The following is a 20,900-nucleotide window of genomic DNA, read 5'->3' as shown; positions in this document are numbered from 1 at the left end:
TATGTATTTGTATATATTGCCTATGGTTGATGGATAAATAATTTGACACACAACTGAGCCTCTTAACAACTGAGCATATCACATTTATTGAAACTTTAACAAACTAATCATATCTATTACTCGTACACAAACACAAGCAAAGTCAACAAGAACATAGTGTTTTTGGGCACAGATGTGTATGTGTGCCCAATGTGTGTATGTGTGTGCTCTTAAAGTGACGTCTCTCTGGTGTCCCTGGGCGGCCTGAAGGTCAGTATCTCTGTGAAAGTGTGACCTGCACAAACACAAAAGAGAGGATTACAAATCAGCCATTCTAAATTAAGTCTCAGTCCTACTTTCACATCCAAGTTCAAAACTTATGAAACAGTTTTTTACTGTTATTTCTCCTGTTGTATCTATAGTAAACGCCCCCTTCTGTGTATCATTACATGGTAAAATAAGTATCAAATATCTGCAGTGACCTCCTCTGGCAAACAGCAGGTACTGTAACAACACTGAATATGACCTGCAAATGAACAAAACTAGGTGTCCCTTAAGGGAGAGGAAAGATTTAAACCTATGTGTTTCAGGTGACCCGATGAATGCAAGTCCAATATTCACTCTCCCTTTAGTTCCGCTTTGGTCTCCACCGACTCCGAAAGGGAAATATCCACTTTTTTTCACCAGCTAGTTGCAAACTCTGTCTGACTGCTGTTTGGTGGAGGTAAAGTTCAATGGGTTTATCAGAACATTTTCACTAAAAACAGCCGGTGTGGCTGAAAGTAAGGTCAATGAGCGAACCAAAACATTAAAGTTGCAGGCTTTAAACCAAAACAACCTGCTAAATAGGCTAAAAGGCTCTGTACAGCTGAGGGGAACTGCAGAATTATGGACTACACTTCATTCATTACACATAGTCTCTCTACCCCTTGCCCCCTCTCTCTTACGTTTCCACTGGTCCAAGGGCAGGTCCGTGTTGTCCATGGTCTGATCATAAGGCAGCGCCTCCGTCTCCTCCTCAGCATCTCTGTACTCGCTGGAGAAAGGCAGGTCGAGCGCCTCAGAGGCGCTCACCCTCCGCTCCGGGTCCAGGAGCAGCATCTTTTCCAGGACGCACACCGCTGTCGTGCACACATACATGTCAAGGTCAGCAAAACTGGGTTTAGTGTCAACGACACCTGGCTAAACTGGAAAGCAGAGATCTGTACGTACCATTCAAGCTAGCTTTGGAGAAAAGGGAATGCAGGTCTTTTTTTGGAACTTTTGGCAGACTTCTGATGTAGTTTTTGGCCTGTCGAGAGAGAAAGTGGAGAGAAGGATGAGAGAGGTTGGGGTGCTAAGAGACTTTCATAAGTCTGAGAGAAGTCGGGTATGGACAAGATTTTGTTTTGATACTTATTGTCTTTATGCTGACCATTTCATAGCAAAAACCTTCAATCAAACACTCACTGCTAGAAAGCATTGAAACAATTATGAAATCATCAAACTGACTGTGAGTAAGCTACAAACTTAAAACAACCAGCTTTCAACTTTACAGGCAGTGAGTGCACCCAGTGAATATTAAACGTGTCGGTCCGACCCCATGGTGCGACTTACATCTTGGCTCTGTAGCTTCACAACAAAGTCAGCTGCTGGGGTTCCTGTAATCTTCATGATTTCTTTGAGCTGGTCCAGGTCTGGCAGTAGCTGTGGTTAAGAATTATCTGTTGTATGGATTTTTACCTTTCAAATATGGGCTTTCTTTTCCATTTATAATGCTTTAGTGTAAGCATGTATGGACAAGAAAAACAGGAAAATAGGTAATTAAATGCTTTAATGATTAAGACAAAACCAGGTTGGTGTTGATGACAGTCAAGGATACGATCACTTCCTTTGAATAGCGGTTTCCCCAGCAGCATCTCTGCCATGATACAACCTGCCGACCAAATATCCACTGCAACAAGAGAAAAGATCATCAGCTCTCTCATTGTGAAACTGGGTCTCTTTGCCTTTTTCCTCCACTCCTGTTGACACAAAACGTGACTATGTCTTACCCGTTTGTGTGTAGTGCATCCAGTTGAGGATAACCTCGGGTGCTCGGTACCAGCGCGTCACAACGTAGCCGGTCATCTCCGCGTCGGCCTGCCTCGCCAGGCCAAAATCAAGAATCTGAAGCAGAAGGGGGAGAAAAAAAGAGCTATTGCATGGAAATATGTAGGTGTATGGGATGATCACATTAAAACGCCTTGATGTCAAGTTAGAGTACCTTTAGCTCACAGTCCGGGTTGATGGCTAAATTTCCAGGTTTAAGGTCCTGGAGAAGGTCAAGAAAATAGTTAAACAGTGAGTGATGGAAGTCATCAGAAAGTATATGTTATATTTTTAACACCTAGAGACTTTTGGGTAACAAAGTACGTGACAAAAAGAATATTTTAAAATGGAATCATCAACATTAAATGAAACAGACAGCGTAAGTCTTAAGTTAAGAAAGACATGGAAATGAGCTCACAGAGCAAAGCTCCCTGTGTGGGAATCAGGATGAATGGGATTGAGTGTGAAAAAGAGCAAGAGCCCCACCCCCAAAGCTCATAGTCTGAAATGTCAAAGGTCACGCACCCTGTGGATGATCCCTGCAGAGTGGATATACTGAGGAGAGAGGAAACACAGACAGCATCAGCAACTTGAGCTCAACTCACCGAAACAAGTGTATGACCCTTACTTGGAGGAGACGTGGTAATCAAGTTTACAATAATTAACACTGCTCTAACAGATACAGTGTGGATGCTGCAATGTGCATGTATCAGTGTCAGTAATGGTTTTCACCTTGAGTCCTCTCAGCATCTGATAGACGAGGAACTGCACTCTGTCTTCTGACAATCTCTCCAGCTTCATCAGCTTGCCGAGGTCAGTGCCCATGAACGGCATCACCAGGTAACTGCAGGGACGAGATAGGAGGAGTCGGATCACTCCAGAGGAATAACAACCGGTTTTATAGTCAGCAGCACTCGGGAACTTACAAGTCACGCAAGCGGTCCAATGCGATCTCTGCAGTGAAAACATCCATCAACCCGATTACCTGATCAGGAGAAATGAAATCAAAAATATGATTAAAATAGCTTTCTTTTCCACCTTCAACCTGTCTTATCTGCTTCATTCTGCAGTTCTATTCCCCTTTTTTTTTAAAACAACAACACAGAAGATGCATTGTACAGCTTTAAAATACTTTTTCCTCTTTTGTCTTTCGGAATGCGCTCTTACGTTTTCGTGCTTCATGTGTTTGAGGAGTCGCAACTCCCTGTAGGCCCTTTTGGCAAAAAGTTTAGACTGGAAGGGCCGATGAAGTTTCTTAATGGCCACCTGCGTCCCCATCCGGCGGTCCCATGCTGAACTGAAACAGACCAATAAGAGGTGTCTTGTGTAACTCAAAAGAAAGCTTACGAAGGTTACGAACAATTTCACCTCTAAAAACTCAACTGTTGTGTCCAAATTCCATCACTATAGACGTTTTTCCCGGGTGCTATTTGATATCTATAAGGAAATGTAACAAGTGTTATTAATAGCATCTAAATGAAACAGTGCCGAATTAAGGATATTAATTACACATGTGCCTTTCTTGCTATGACAAGACACAATGTCTGCTGTCTGTTTGTGACTGAAGACAATGCAGTGGTGCATTCTATATACACTTAACTCGGGCTCTTTGACTTTTTCCAACAATGAGACTGGGGGGTTGTTCTCTTTGTTGACCCTCATCCATACAACACAATGCAGAAAGAGGGAGGCCCTGTAGAGCCAGCTGTGTGGTGATACTGCTGACCAAAATATCCCACACCAGCAGTACTGCTGCTGCAGGAATATTACTAGATTACTCAAGTAGAAGTAAGGTATTGAGGTAAAAAACACTTACATAAATAAAACAAGTTAAGGGTGGCTCATTAAATTATCTAACATGGTCCTTTCATAAGATAAGATAAGATAAGATAAGATAAGATAAGATAAGATAAGATAATCCTTTATTAGTCATAAGGTGTATTGTTTGTTTCTCATGCATTGGGAAGAGGGTCAGTTTATTGTGATTTCTTTATGTATAATACTTAAAATACCGCTAGACTACTTAGACAGAACCACTGCTGTATACATCTGTGCTGAATGCAAATTAAAATTCTGAAAATACGAAAGGATACAGCGCATTTAGTAAATGCATTTGGTAAAGTCGTTGAATAGTCCTACATAGCATAAACCCAATAGTCTGATCTATTAAGCTGATGTTTTACTTACCACACGGTCCCGTAGGCTCCTGTCCCGACCTGCTTCAGGTCCCTGTACCTCTCCGGCACTTCCCACGCGGTTCTGTTTACCTCCTGTCGGTAGTATCCCGTCCTGGACCGCACAGCCATACCGGACCGACTGGACAAAGCTGAGGTCAGGATGTGGGTCAGCTCCGTCCGCTCATGTGAACGAACTGAGTATTTCTTTTTTTTTCTATTTCCGAACGACCAAGACGCGCAGTCCGTCCCGGAGTGGAAAGTTTGGTGCGGCGCAAATTCCTCCAGATGAACCAGTGGACCACTTGAGCGCTTTGCAGGGTAGCCACCCCCAACACACACACACACACACACACACACACACACACACACACAAACAGACACACACACACACACACACACACACACACACACACTCACACACACACACACACACACACACACACACACAGACTCACACACACACACACACACACACACACACACACACACACACACACAAACAGACTCACACACACACACACACACACACACACACACACACACACACACACAGACTCACACACACAGACACACACACACACACACACACACACACACACACACACACAAACAGACACACACACACTCACACACACACACACACACACACACACACACACACACACACAAACAGACACACACACACACACACACACACACACACACACACACAAACAGACACACACACACACACACACACACACACACACACACACACACACACACACACACACACACACACACACACACACACACACACACACACACACACACACACACACACACACACACACACACACACACACACACACACACACACACACAGACACACACACACAAACACACACACACACACACACACTCACACACACACACACACACACACACACACACACACACACACACACACACACACACACACACACACACACACACACACACACACACACACACACACACACACACACACACACACACACACACACACACACACACACACACACACACACACACACACACACACACACACACACACATTGTTAATCATGGCTCCTGGTCGCCAGGGCAGTATATGGGTGTGTCTACAATGTTGGGGGGGAAGCCACAAAACATCTGCCCACCCTAAGGTTCACGTTAAAGGCCTACTCTATAATACTCCACTTGAAATATTCCTATAATGATATTCATGCTGAGTTGGCAAACAAGCCTGTCTCTTTGCATTAATGATCATAATAGAATGCCATTAAAAATGTGTCTTTGTTGCTTTATAATCTGTTTACATTTGATATTGATTATAATCATCTTGTTTTTAATTTCCTTTGGTGTCATTACAGTGTTACTATACTATGCAATACTATACTGAACCATACTATACTAAATACTAAACTATACCATGTGCTATATTGTGACATGCTATACTAAAATATACTACTATATTCTATGCTGTACTATATATTATATATATACTATGCTATTCTACATTACACAATTATATTCCATGCTTATCTTTACTACATTATTCTGTGCTATACTATTCTATAGTAAACTATTCTGTTCTATACTACAATAACCATACTATTCTAGACTATATGTTTTTCTATGATATACTTTAGTAGACTATTCTAATCTAGATTATACTATCTTGTACTTTACTACTTTAATATACTAAACCATACTGACTGGAATATGGTATAGACTATATTATTCCGTTATTTTCTGTACTACTATACTATACTATTATATACTATGCTGTGCTTTACTATACTATTGTATTATACTATACCATACTGTTCTAGACTATAGTATTCTATTCTTTGATACTATTACTATTTACCAAACTATACTATACTACTAACGAGACGTAACTAGACCAGACTAGACTTTACTTTACTACACTATCCTAATCTCTATGTGGGCAAATGTAATTGTTGAACATCTCACCCCAAAGCCATGGGTTTCAGTACACCATTGGCCCGGTTTGCAGTTGGCATTCCAATTCATCCAATGGATGTTGGATGGGGTTGAGGTCAGGGCCTTGTTATGGGCATTCATGTGCATCCTCACCATACTGGAATAACTGTTTATGAAACTCGTTTAAAGCAACAGGAAAGGGCCATTCCAAAACGGTTGCCATAAAGGTGGAAACATGCAATTCACACTTGACATAATTGCCATAATTAGAAGAAGGGAAACAAGGGTAAAAAATCCTTTCCATCCAAAAGTAGGCCGATGTAGATGGAGGTGTCAAATCTTTTGTCCATGTTGTATATCAAAAAGACATAATGTTGCAGAGAACGTATAAGACAAGAAACATACTGACAAACAGAGTTAACGGAACTGATGTTGTTTATTTTGTTGAAGACTTGCCAAGTCACGTTACTCGTTCATGATAAATGAGAAAATCATCTAAATCATTTGAAAACTGATAGCTGACATTCAGTTCAGTGATTTTAAACTCATGGCTAACGTTAATTCTCATGCCGCCATGTATTCAAAAGACACACCTAACTTGTAACATACATACAGTATACGGATACATTCAATTTGCAGTTAGCTATTCAAATCCACCCCATATACAACATCCACATAAGCACATAACACTTGAACATTCAGAGCTCTAACACTGACATGACTGAGAAAGACATGTTTGATTCAGTTGGACTGTAAATTCAATATTTTGCATCCAGTGTTAATGGACGACTTGAACAAAAGGCTACATTTAGCACTCCAGTAAGAAAAATTACAGGGAAAAAATAGCTAAGAGTGGGTTTTCTTTCTTGTGTTCTTCAAAAACTATATTTTAGTTGTATTATTGTTTCTTTTAGGCAGAAATAATCTCATTGGTTTGGTTAGACTTGAGTGGGACAAGCCATGGAACCACAGTTTAACTTGCACGAAGGAACACACAAACCTTATAAAATACAATTGAATTTAGCCTAGCTGGCTAACAAATCTAGCTAGGCTAGTTAGCTAGGTTTTCTTCTTATTCCGTTGTTCATCTCATATCTGACGCAAAATAAAACCTCAGATGGGCTTTAGCTAATCTAAAGAGCTACTAGTGCTGCTACTTTGCATTAGAGGGTCAGGTTTTAGAAAACTTATATCTGTTTTACAACTGCTATCCAACTTGTGTCCAGATAGCAGACAGATTAAGTGTGAGAATATATAAACTGTAATTATTTGTGCTCCTGAATTATGAACCTTTTAGCTCCTAATTAATACAGTTTGTGTTTTTCTCCCAAAATGTCAACTGGCATCAGTCAATGAACCCTTCACTTGACTAAAATGTAAGCAAACCACCCCGGATGTTGAGGTATATCTCATTAAAATGCTCATAGTTGTCTGAAACCCTTTAGGCATTACACACACTGTATTTTATCATATTATTTTTATTTAGTTCTAGATTTCATAATATCAGCGTTGTCCTCTTTTTCCTCTTGACATTTTGCCTTGACCTTCAGCCTTGAGCTGGAAAACCTGTTGGCTCTGCACACTGTGGGTTAACACAAGCAGATTATTCCTACCTCAGCAAAACATTTGTAGAACTAAAACTCCAGTCTGCTGCAAGATGAGTGACACAATGTCAGTGAGGAAGTCAGACATTTGTTGTGATAATCCGAATATGTGGATAGCTCATGCTGCTTGTACAAATATTGCATGTGAGGGCGTACAAGTGTTGCAATAAGCTATGTAGTTCAGTTTTACTGGAAATCGCACAAGCGAGGTAAAGAACATCCCCAGTGCTTTTATACTATGATCACTAATTAATGTGCACACCTTGCATCATTTGTGTTGAGTGTTTGACCAGTCATTACTTGCATGAAGCTGGCTAATATCTTATTATCCACCACAGCTTTCAAACAGTTTACAAAATGCCTGTAATCCTAACTATTGTAAACACAAACTGGGGCTTTAAAAAACACAACATAGAACTATGGAAACCTGATGAAACGCTTCTAAAACCAACAGGTGACCAGATATCAGCCATCAGCTGAAACTGTATATGACAAGCGCGGTTGCACTGTAAACACAGACCTGCAACACAGTCATGCTGCTCCAGCTTTGGCATATATTAATTACCTTGATAATTAATAGCACAGTTGGTGTTTACTATTCTGTAAGCAGGAGAGGATGACTCTCATCCGAGGAAGAACAGTCGTTTTTCTTTGCTTTAATATCATTTTTTTCAATGCACTTTAATTATAAAGATAGAACAGATTGAAAGTTGGTCACATTTCCTTATAATGCCTCTCTCTGATCCTCGGGCTGCTTTTATAGCAGCGTGGCATATGCAATAAGCAGTCTTAATGGTTATATAATACAATACCAGTTATATTTTGTAATAATAAAATGCACAAAAATCATGCAGTAGTACGCAGGCTAAATGCTAAGCTGCTCTTGTGACATGACGTGGCATCGCTGCAAGCCTTTAAACATGAATTCCATATATGAAAGCACTGACTGCTTATGGCATTTGTCATGACGAGGGACCAGATGTAGTTGCTTTGGAAATCCTAGTGTGCAGTTTTTTTTCGTCCTTCAATACCAGTCTGTAAACACAGTTTAGTTCCGTAAAGTTGCTCCCCCGTATGAGTCCTCATGCCCTCTGCAATCCCTGATGTTGAATGGTTCCTCATTTTACCCTCACTGAGCGGAAACATAAGGGGAAGCAACTTTCTGGACTGTGAAGCTCCTTCTATCGGATTCTAAAATGCTCCCTGTAAGTTGCAATGTGTGCATCTGATCCCGTGGAGACCGTCCTGCCCCCGCTGCTCAAATAAACCCATGACAGGCAATCAAACACAGTCACACTGAGCAGAGGGAATGCAGAGTTTTTCTTTCTTCTCCCAATCATTGAGTACTTGGTCCTTATGCAGGGTTAGGGTTGAGGCAGAGCTGAAAAAGGCTTACTGCTCCACCTGAAGGCTATCGGTCTTGCTGCCGGATGCTTTGACACTGTTCACCTCTTCAAATACCAACTCTAAGCACACACATGAGAGAGAAAAAAAGCGAAAGAAATCATGTTAGGAATTCTGTTTACGATTTGTTTTTTAAACCTGCTTAAAACCTGAAATGGCATAAAACACTCCCTTCAAGTGTCATTGTCACAGCACAGGATACTTCCATATATAAACCAAGAGTCCTCTGGTGCAAGCTTTGATTTGGTGCCTTTATAATCGTGCTTGTTCTGCTTGGTACACTGGTCTATCAAAGAAACTCAAAATTAGGATGCAAAGCAGGCGGAAAATATCCACCATGACTCACATCAGCTCTGGGCCATTTCGCAAACCATAAAACTCCCTACTGAAATGAAACGTAATCATATTCATGATGTTAGAAATGACATATTTAAATATCTCAAATATTACTTTGGTGATGTAGTACACATTCTTGCAACAGCCATGCAAGCTTAAAATCATCAAAAGCTCTGCAACTCGAAGCTCACTTTGGATTTGTGGCGTCAATTTGTGCAACTTTCCTCTCTGCAAATCAAAAACTGCCCTTTTAAAATTGTTAATAAAACAAAGTGAGTGCATTTCTTTTTAAAGAAATTGAAAAGTAGACCATATGTGTACATCTTAAATTGCCATTTATAAGTTGGAAACAAGGCAACACATTCTCACTCCCAACTCGATAAATACCGATGCTTGATCAGTGTTCCTAAGCTTCAAAGTATGACGTTTTAGGTACCCTTTTAGCGTCAGTTTTTGACATGGCAGTGATGCAGGTCAGTTTCCACACGTTACATGCGTAGTGTCTTTTCAAATGAACCACTTAAGTTCAGGAAAAGAACGTGGAAGATGTTAACTCAACTCACTCTCGTCATTATTGAGTGACTAATGTTTCACGTGAGTAAAGACTCACGTGACAAACAACTAACACTTCAAAATGTCAGCTTTTACTTTTAGTTTCGCGCAGGACATGAATAGCAGTCTCCTAGACAAAGGTCCCTGTGTTTGTTCGACCTAACCACCTTCTCCATCGTCAACCCTGTGTGAACTATCTCACTCTTGAAACTACGTAAGTTGCTCCGACTGTCTAAAAATAAAGGATTACATTAGAGTTAATTGAAAGCCGCATCAGACATTGAGGGGCACTGACCAAGCCTCGGTCTGAGTTGGGAGTGAGACCGGGTTGATCAAGGACAACAGTGGAAAGAAGTGTTTCATGGCGCTATACACTGTTTTTAATCATATATCACCTTTCCATTCTTCTAGAGTTCGGTCTTTACTCTCCAACGTTTGGTCGTAAGGCGGGGCCTCTGGCTCGTCATCTGGATCGTGATACTGTGAGAAGTAAGGGTGGGACAGAGCCTCGCTGGCCGAGATCCTCCCATCACAGTCCAGAACCAGCATACGCTTCATTAGATCGACAGCTAACAGAGACAGAGACACAAAGAGTGGTTGGAGACATGTTTAAACCCAAAGGGCGAAACGCGTATAACTGAATTACTCGTTTGCAATATGCAGAGAACAACTTGAGCTTTAGCAGCCTCTCAAAGCCTTTCGAATGAATTTAAGAAGTTGATAATCCAATCTGCATCACTCACCCAGTGGATTTGCTCCTCTAAAAATCTTCTCCAGGTCCTGCTGGGGCATGAAGGGCAGGGATTGGATGTACTTCTGTGCCTGAAAATAGAGACCAACGTTCAACTCTTGTGACAATGTGGATGATTTGTTAGTGATCAATCACCCCAACCCTCACACGTATTGACTACTCAATCAACAGGCTTGTCAATAGAGTGACTAATCAATCAGAGCAGGTTGCCTGCATCTGTGAAAGCAATATTACAACGAATTCTTTTTCCCAATCACCCCTCTATTTATTCTTTAGTCTCTTACATGTTCAGAGCAGATCTTCTTTAACAGGTCGGGTGTTGGAGTCCCAACCACCTCCATGATTCTCTTCAACTGGTCAATATCTTAGTGCAGGAGAAGTTAAGGGCTGCCATGACTTGACTCATCATATTATCTTGTCTCGTATGAAAACGCAGGAACTCTACTCGCCAAGCTCTGCATAGAGTTCTTTTCTAGTCAGTGTACCACATCACACAAAGATCAGTAAATCAAACGTGTTTTAGCTCTGCTCTAGACACCGAATACAACAACCTAGATAATTCAGCTTTTTGTGGTCGCTTCCATTCATTCCCCATTTCTCTCTGTTGAATCACCTCCCCTTCAGAAAGACCCGGGATTGTAATGCAAATCCACAAGAGGTCCATGTCCACAGGGCACATTAAAGAGGTAATGGAAGGTTGATGCTAAGAGGGGAAAACAAGCTGCAAATTGCAGTGGACTCTCGCCCTGCTGATAAAGGATACAGTCAGTGCCAGGAAAAAGGACTTTTCCCTTCAGCAGCTCTCCCATAATGCATCCCACTGACCAAATATCAACTGTAACAGAAAAACAAGAGGTTTAGTTATTTAAATGAGTTTGCATTTGGAAAAAAAAGCTTTTTAAATGTTAATAGGCATTTTACCATTCTGATTGTAGTGCATCCAGTTCAGCATGATCTCCGGCGCTCGATACCAGCGAGTTGCCACATACCCTGTCATCTCGTCGTCCGTCTGTCTGGCCAATCCAAAGTCAAGGATCTACAGGACAGGAAGACAGTTTTTTAACCGATGGAGTTCATGGGTTGGAGTGGGAAGGATTCGCAAGTTTGAACTGAAGGTCAGTCTTACCCTCAACTCACAGTCCTCATTTACTGCCACATTACTTGGTTTGAGGTCCTGGGAAAGATAGTAAAGCAGACAAAAGAAGGAGACAAACATGATTCAAATGAGGATGTGTCTGCATAGAGAGGGAGGGATATTTATATAAAAACAGCATAAACCACTCGGCTTCCATTTGGAATCCATTTTTGGTCATTTTAACATTTAAACAGAGCACACTCGTATAAATTAATTTCAAGAATACCAAACCAAAATACAGCGATTAATTAATTTAATTTTCTTTTCTATTTGTGTCCAAATAGTAAATATTCACTATTTCTAAAGTTTCATGTCAAATGCTCTTCTACAACCTCACTTTTGCATGCACAATTCAAAAACAGTTGTTTATCATCAATCTCTTAATAATGGCTAGGTTTTGTTTTTTTAATAGACATTAATCCACGGTTCAACCCATACACAAGCATGCTGTGCTGCCAAACAGTGTTGCCAAAATCCCCAAACCTTTGTAACTTAAAATCTAGAGCAGATCACAGAGTCTCCCCAAAGAAAGTTTCCCCAAAAATACCAAAATGTCAGGCTGAACTGTGTATGTGTTTAAAAAATATCGGCAAGGCCTCTAGAATATTTCCAAGGGGAAACCTGTATGTTTCTTTTTATTTGAAACGAGGCAAGTTCCGTTATGTTTTTTTCAAACTTGATGGTCAGAAACGACAAGAAGGGCAGGAGACGGTACTCACTCTGTGAATCAATCCCGCTGAATGGATGTACTGTTCGACAGGCGGAGGGGTGGGACAGGAGGATGGGGGAGGAGAGAGGAGAGAGGAAAGAGAGCACATAAAAGGAGACAGGGGTCAACAGTGCAGTTCACCACATTAGCCCTGGCCTAAAGGGAGACTGCTTTTGTCTGTCCCATGGTAACCGTGAAGGCCGAACAGCCGGCCCTGACGGCTGCTGGATTGATTCAGTGTGAACATGCAAGCTTTGGACAGAATCCACAAAAAATAACAGAATGTCAAACTCAGTATAAATATAGCAAGTGTTGGTGCAACATAGACTGTGGTGTCCAAATTCTGACAGAAAGGTTACTGACAGGCTGCATTCACTGTAAGCATTGTATACCAAAGTTATTCCCAACCAGGGGTCAGCAGTTGCCAAGGGATACATGGAAAAATCGTGGCTCAACAAATATTTGAAATTACGATTTGATTCAGTGTCTGCTGAAACACTTGAACATTGTTGTGATTGAAAGCCTGTGAAAACTAGTAAGCAAGAGGGAAGAGAAGTCTAAACAGTTAACTAAAAGTAATGGATAATTGGTTTCCAAATTAGTAGACTGATGGCAAACTTGACTATAGCAACATAAACATCAATCTTGCAACCCATCGGCTATCAGTCTGACGATGATTTAGCCTCTGGGGGCAACAGCCAACATTTTTGCGGTTACGGCATAGCCAGCATATTACGTGTTAATACATTTCCCGACCAAGAATTCCTCTGATCAGTGACAGTCATTGTTTACGGTCCAATTAGTAACTTGAGATGCGAGACTCAAGTTGGTGTTGAGAGACAAGATTGGTTTATAAGTAGCCAGTTTACAGCTTATTTGAACCAGTAAAAAGCTAAATCATGGTTAGACGATAGCCGATGGGTTTGAGATTGCATTTCTGCCATTGTTTTCCAGCTCCTTCCCTCACCAGATAGACTGTTTCCCATCATGCAACCAAAGCCTGCTCCCATGTGATTGGTCATACTACTTGAAGTACAAACGGAAATCAGAACGCCTCCAATACCAAAATCTTGCTATGCTACCAACAGATTCTGCATTCCTATACAGATATCTATTTATAGAGAGTATCTACACATTGACAGGTCAATAAAGAAAATATATATTGTAATGATATCCAGTTTTATACAATAAATAGTGTGAAATACCATATAGTTTAAAATCAGTTAATTGGGACATTACTCTAAGAGTCAATGGAGGGGTGCTACATCTGTCAGGGCTGTGTGGTACATCAGACAAAAGCAGTTGGGAATCACCGGTGCACCATCTGCATGCTAACTCATGTATCATGCATGCATGGCATACAGCAGGTGTATCAAGATGATGTAAATTACCTTGAGGCCGCGTAGAAGCTGGTAAATTAAGAACTGCACATGCTCGTCTGACAACCGCTGAAATTTAACAATGTTGTTGAGGTCTGCGCCCATCAGGTTAGTCACCAGGTAGCTGGAAACAGGGAGAGTGCATGAGTGAATGGGGGTTGGGAGGTCTCAGTAGAGGAGAACACAGTGATGCTGCCATGGCAACCGTAAGACATCTCTACCAGCCTGTAATCCCCTAGGACTGCCTCCACCACCGCCATCCTGCCCTCTAATAACGGAATCATTGCATTTTTGGTGAAAGGTGGACAGCTCTATGGCTTGTAGTAAAAACAAAGGCATAAAAGATTTACAGCTCATTGAAGTCCTCTAATGTTGCAGCAGGTGTGAAGACATCCAGCAGTCCTATTACCTGCGGAGACAGAGACAGAGCTGATCAATAACAGAGCGGAAACATGCAGAGCACCGAGTATGCACGTCTCTGGGTATTTTGATAAGGAGCACTAACATTCTCGTGTTTCATGTGCTTGAGCAGCCTGAGTTCCCGGTACGAGCGGCGGCTGTGGATCAGAGACTGAAAAGGCCTGGAGAGCTTCTTCACCGCAACCTTATGCCGCGAAACGACATCATACGCCGAGCTAGAGAGAGAAAACAAAAATAAATAAAGAGTTAGTTAATAAGATTTACCACTGTATGGTAAATTTGAAGCTACAGCCAGGGGACAGTTAGCGTAGCTTAGCATAAAGAATGGAAACAGATAGATAGCTAGTCTGGCTCTTTCAAAGGGTAAGAAAATCCACCTACCACCACATTTAAAGTCTACTCAGCAACATTTTACATCTAGTTTGTTTGATTGGTATGAAATGCAATGTGTCAGAATGATTATTTGTAGTTTTATGCGGGATACCATGTTAATTTCTTGGCGTTGTCTTCCTCAGTTTTTGTTACTTTTGGAAAGGAGCTAGGCTACCTTTTTCGCAGTTTCCTGTCCTGCACATTGGCTCGAGGCAAAAAAATACATCAAATTGTTGTTTTTCACACTGTAAAAACAAAACAAATGAGATATAATTTGTTAATAAGTGGGCTTTATAAGTAATTTTGCTTCTTTTGGACATAACCAGGATAGTGGTTTTCCCCCTGTCTCCAATCATTATTCCCTATCATTCCCAAAATGCCAAACTATTCTTCAGACCTAGTATCAGCCGATGATACCGAGAGTGTATATTAGTGTTAAATGATTGAGGGAAAGAGATAGATAGACCGACTAATGCAGAAATAGAGGGAGATGGTGAAAGAGGATGTGGTAGAACAAGAGAGGTGCGGATGTCAGATATTGTAAAAGTGCAGTGTATTTAATTTGCCTCTTTTGAAATGTAAATGTGTTTCCACACATCGAACGCTGAGCACTGCTGCTTTCTGATGCCGCTGCATTTGTGATGCCGATGTCTGTTCAACAACCTCAGTAGTATAATAATACAGCCAACAGAGACACAGACAAACAGGAAGGAAACATGGGTGTGAATTGTGAAATACTACGCAGCACTGCAGTAATAGAATAAGAAGTGAAACACTGACTGGACATTTAAAGTGGGAAACATTGAAAATAAGATTTATACTCTATATTTTTATGTAGAACTGACTCGATGCATGGGTATTAACTCTAATATTTGGAACATACCATTAGTTTATCTGACTGATTTCTGATCACGTAAAGGGAAAATCCCCTGCTTCTTTCACTTGAAGTTCATCTGAATGTGTGAGGGCCACTTCAGGAATTTCTCAGTAATAAGGTGTCCTTTTAGAGAGACCACAACCCAGCTGATGCTCTAAAACTAAAGTTCATGATATCACGTGAAATCCTTATTTGACAGCTATTTGAAGAAAAAAATGCTTTAGTACACAGCTGTCAACTAAAAATGACAGTTTTCGATGACAGTGACACTGTATATTCAATTAAATATAATGATTTATTTTGTGAAAAAACTTGCTGCACAGCATTTTTATTCTATTGTGGGTGCATTACTGACTCTTCAGCAATGGATTTCTCTTTGAGTGCTGCTCAGCGACAGTGCTACTAGAAAGAAGCCAGCAACCTAACCTTCAATATCTCTTATTCCTGAAAACCACAATCACAACCACAGTCACAATTCAGTTCACAGCAAGAACAGGATGTAGTCTTCTTAGACAGTGCCCACCAAATTATGCGTGTCTCCTGTTTTTTTCCCTCCACAGTATGAAACTCCTTGTAAATATTACAGTATCATTTCACGGTGACCTATAATGCTTACATGCATGAGTAAAGTGCACTCTTGCGCGGTTGTGTGCATCCATGTGTCTTGCAATCGCCTGCTGCCAGTCCGGATGTCCCCGCCGGGCTTAAGCCAGGACAGCAGCCAGTCTCCTCCGTCTCTGACATGAACCAGGCCTCTCTGCCTCACACATACCTTCCTTCCTGCCAGCTTCCATACATGGGTATGACTGCACTGCTGTCAGCGCACAGGGCCCAGCCAAGACATCGATTTCTCTCATCTTCTTTTGTCTCTTTTTATATCCGAGCTCTTAATGCACTGACAGTTTCAAAAAGGAAGAGGGGGAAGGGGAAGCTAATAACCAATGTGAGATAATTCAAGTACATTGTTTTTCCTTAGAGGATGTACATGTTTTCATGTACATGTTCTGGTCCTATCAGTTAATGAGATTCGTTCTGATATAATCAAGAGTGAAACCTATATGGTTGCATATATTTAAATGGGGGGAGGGCATAGACTTGCCAGTACGGAGAGGAAATTATAATTTATTCTACAGATTTTTGTCCACAGGGTTTGTTTCTTGCATCCAATTTTATGCATTAAAATTCATCCAGGAGCCAAGACAAGATACATCTCTTATGTCTGCATTAAGCTATGGGCCAGCAGCCTATTAGCTTAGCTTAGCATAAAGACTGGAAATAGGGGAGCATCAAGCATTGCTCTGTCCAACAACAGCAAAATCCACCTTTCATGCACCTCTAAAGCTCACTTTTTATATCTTGTGCGTTTAATTCATACAAAACAACACAATTTCTTGGTTTACAAGGGGATTTGTGGAAGACTATTTCTTGGCTAGATGCAGTGACTTCCTTAAATTTTGTTACAGAACTAGGCTACATGTTTCCCCCTGTGTCCACTCTTTGTCTTAAATTATGCTAACTGTCTGCTTTATCCTGAATGGACTGACATAGACAGAGAGGTATCAATCTTTTCATTGAACCATCCGTAAGAAAGATAATCATTGTATTTCCCAAAGTGTGACAATTTCTTCAAGCCCTATGCTGTCAAGTATATACACACACACCCTTTATGACATACAAATACTCATATCATCAGCAGCAACACAGCCCCGATCTAGTTTTCTGCAACACTGCATTTTGTCAGGATTAAATGAAGCAGTGATGTTTTATTCATAGCTATCCAAATGAGAGGCTGCATGCCAAAGTTCTGGTTTTCTGAACAGATGTTACATATGGTGACATGAGATGAAAGCAGCCTTGGTCTCGACCGGTCCAAAATTGGCCCACTTTTTGTCTCACAGAGCAGAAAAGAGAATATTTGGGATGGGATTAGGGTTTGACGGCAGAAAGCTGAGAAGACAAAGAGTCTGGATTAGGCTGGGGATTTTACAGCGTTCAGTCCCTCCAAACTTTTTGTCTCATGACTTATCAAAATTCAAGAGGCACTGCGTGTTAAATTATTAAACTAGCTTTGCATTTCTGACTCCTTTCTCTCTTGTATCTGCACTTAGCAGCTCTAAAACCTTACTTACTAATATACTCCCTTACACCTGCTGTCTTAACTCTATGTCTTTCGGTTCCCTGTCTCCCAAGGCGATGTGGTTTTAAATTCCTCATCTCTAGCTATAATGGATTATATGAGCTTGTTGGATCCTTGACCTCAGGTCCGCAGTCTCAAGAGAGTTCACCAGGAGATAAATGATGAGAGCCGTTTTACTGTGCATCTCAAGAGGTGAGACTGTGGGACGATCCTAACCCCCCAATCACTACACATGCATACATATGTCGTATTCTGAACACCCATCCCCCAGTCGGTTGAGAAAAGTTCCTGACAATGGCTGGAGATCAACATTGACAATGCAGGGCAATGATGCAGGGTGGTGTGCGGAGGAATACCCTTTGTGTGTGCATGTATAATTTAAGAAAAAGTTTCAGTAAGGTCTAGGCGTTTCACCAGTGATCAGCATTCACATACTGTCTGTGTGATGCTGAAAACTGGAGGAGAAAATACACCGGATAATCTGCGTCTACCACTTCGAGGTCTTCTGATGATTCCAAAGAAACCAGACACATGGAAACACATCACTCCCTGTGTGGCAAGACAAAGCTTCCAGACCCCAAAGATTTAGAGCAATGATGTGGAAAGACTGCGTGGTAGTTGCAGTAACTTGAGAGTTCAATTGCATTAAAAATATATTAACTTTTATATAATTAACAGAGTTAAAACAGTCCTATTCATGATCCTGTGATGAAATTTAGAAAAAGTCTATTTTGAGCAATAGATGGGCAAGAGAATTTTATTACCAAAATCAGCAATTGAGGGTTTACACAAATTGACTGAGCCTTTAGAAATCATGAATAGCAAATGTGAAAGCAACATTGCTTTATGGCAAAAATGATTTTTCCAAAAGACAAAGCTTTATGTACCATTGAATGGAGGCTTTGATGATACTGCACCATCCAAAATGTCCAAATGGGAATCAAACCTCAACCTTGGCAGTTCATTTCTCCAGAAAGAAGAGAGAAATAATCTTCCTTAGGGTGAATGAAAACAGCTAAAAGCAACGTCTTCATCTGGCTATCCTTTCCTCTGTGCTATTCTGAGCTTTGAACCTGCAATATCAGCAAGATGTTTACGCACAAAATGCTCCTGCGGGAGCCTGAATCGTAAAGTGGGGCTCAAGCGGACAAACACATTCAGGAAGTGTCTTAATTAACATCGGACTTAACAGGAAGCAGCATGTAAGCTTCACATCGTGTCCTTGCTGTAGTGTTTGTGATCTGACAATCACCAATCCCGGCCAAAGTGAGAATAAGATGCAGGGAATTCATCTCAAATTTTAAGTGTTAGTTAGTGATACTTTTTCACCTACACAGAGGAAGCCAAAAAAAACGATGACTCAAAACTTAGCAACCTACTCCAGAGTGTCTCCTAAACAGCACAGAGTGCTCCATCTGGAGAAATTTGGACTCACCGACATTAAATCTTCTCTCTCATCCTCCTGGTACAAAGCTTCACAGGATTTGGACTTCATACAGCATAGCAAAACTGGCCCACATTTGTTTTTCTGTCATAGCCTGGAAAGGCTCAGTTGGGCATATTGAGTCAGGGCTGTCGTCAAAGACTGCATTTACTGTGCAGGTGACAGGATAAAGCTTTAACAAAGGGGCAATTTCAAACTGGTAGAGCACTTATTTCCAGAAGGATTCTTCGTTTTACGTCTACAAAGCTTCTTATAAATTGTTTGGTTGTGTCTCTTCATAGCTCAGTGTTTGGGCCCAGTTGCCCGGATCAATCAGTTCTACTTCAGATACTTCTCACTGCCATCAGGGAGCTGCCATCATCCAAACATCTTATTCATGTTTTGAAAATGAGATAATCCCTCTAGGATCAGCCACACAAACCGTTCTCTCCACATTTCCTTATAGGTAAACGTCTGCCTGCTATTACAGCTTAATTAATATTGACTGTCGGAGGAGGTTATCACCATGACACATTGCCATGGCAACTTGATCCCACCAGCTGATACGAAATTGGCTCAAAATTATAGCCATTGCATTTTGCAAGTGTATAAATATCTGCATCCACACACTGTCATGCAGAGAGGAGACAGGTGTATGATACATGTGAAATGATGATGCATGCGTGATGCACCTGCTGCAGGTTTAAAGGTGTCAGACTGGCATCATGTTAGGCACTGAGAGCAGCTGGGCCCAGGTTTTCTCTTTCCAGATGTGGCATGCATTGTAAGAGTCCCAGGACAGCAGCCTCTGCAGGGAAGCTCCTCATATTTAGAGGTTGTGTGCGTTTGTGTATGTTAGTGTGTGTGTGTGCGTGTCTTTTGTGACAGCAGAAGGCTACACAAAAATAAATCATATCTATTTGCATATTGAAACACATATACATGATATGTAAATATGACAATTGGTAACAATAACACCCCAAACAATCAGTTTCCAACAGCTGCTTCATCTGTGCTGATGCATCATGACCGATGGAGGGTAGATGTTGTGTCTGAGCAGCCTCGCCCCTCCGCCCTGCACACACACAGACACACACACACACACTCACCACACCGAGCCGTAGGCTCCGGAGCCCACCGGAGTCAGGTTCTGGTACCGCTCCGGAACCTCCCACACAGTCTTGTTCAGCTCCTGCCGGTAAAATCCTGGTCTGGCGGACATTTCTCCGAGCCGGCTTCAGGGAAAAGGAAAAAGGAAAAAGGAGTTGAGCCCGAACAGGAAGAGGAAAAATGGAAATGAAGGGGGTGAGATGACGGTAGATGGGACCGGAGGCTCGGGCCGCCGTCTGCTGCCTGAGCCGAGCTGCTGTGTGAGCAACAGCACCGACCAGTGACAGTCTCTCTCTCTCTCTCTCTCTCTCTCTCTCTCTCTCTCTCTCTCTCTCTCTCTCTCTCTCTCTCTCTCTCTCTCTCTCTCTCTCTCTCTCTCTCTCTCTCTCTCTCTCTCTCTCTATTTCACTCTCTCTCCCTCAGTCCCCTCCCTGTGGCTGAAGTAAGTCTCAGTAGTTACAGACAGTTTTATTATATTATATTATATTATATTATATTATATTATATTATATTAT

At 41.4% G+C, this 20,900-nt stretch overlaps 2 protein-coding genes across 3 annotated transcripts; both read right to left on the bottom strand.

Annotated features, from left to right (window-relative positions):
- Positions 1–67: 67 nt before the first annotated feature.
- On the bottom strand, positions 68–4,566 carry mapk12b (mitogen-activated protein kinase 12b). Its single transcript, XM_054624247.1, has 12 exons — positions 4,237–4,566; positions 3,217–3,346; positions 2,976–3,034; positions 2,782–2,893; positions 2,575–2,604; positions 2,225–2,272; positions 2,013–2,127; positions 1,841–1,912; positions 1,576–1,655; positions 1,192–1,270; positions 927–1,100; positions 68–274 (listed from the first exon to the last, which is right to left on the bottom strand). Exons 1-12 carry the CDS (start codon positions 4,353–4,355, stop codon positions 210–212), a joined length of 1,083 nt encoding a protein of 360 aa, XP_054480222.1. The 5' UTR covers positions 4,356–4,566; the 3' UTR covers positions 68–209.
- A 2,035-nt stretch (positions 4,567–6,601) lies between these two features.
- mapk11 (mitogen-activated protein kinase 11) lies at positions 6,602–20,665 on the bottom strand. 2 transcript variants are annotated; one of them, XM_054624903.1, is made up of 12 exons: positions 20,385–20,665; positions 14,552–14,681; positions 14,397–14,455; positions 14,059–14,170; positions 12,678–12,707; positions 11,950–11,997; positions 11,745–11,859; positions 11,587–11,658; positions 11,108–11,187; positions 10,816–10,894; positions 10,468–10,641; positions 6,602–9,246 (listed from the first exon to the last, which is right to left on the bottom strand). In XM_054624903.1, the coding sequence occupies exons 1-12, from the start codon at positions 20,495–20,497 to the stop codon at positions 9,173–9,175; spliced, it is 1,086 nt and encodes a 361-aa protein (XP_054480878.1). In that variant the 5' UTR covers positions 20,498–20,665; the 3' UTR covers positions 6,602–9,172. The 2 variants fall into 2 exon arrangements, with proteins under 2 accessions (XP_054480878.1, XP_054480879.1); XM_054624904.1 differs by lacking the exon at positions 20,385–20,665 and adding an exon at positions 16,332–16,449.
- Between the last annotated feature and the right edge of the window lie 235 nt (positions 20,666–20,900).

Source organism: Anoplopoma fimbria, chromosome 23 (assembly GCF_027596085.1).
Source record: "Anoplopoma fimbria isolate UVic2021 breed Golden Eagle Sablefish chromosome 23, Afim_UVic_2022, whole genome shotgun sequence".
Classification (NCBI taxonomy): Eukaryota; Metazoa; Chordata; class Actinopteri; order Perciformes; family Anoplopomatidae; genus Anoplopoma; species Anoplopoma fimbria.
This window is presented reverse-complemented; position numbering and strand designations above follow the sequence as displayed.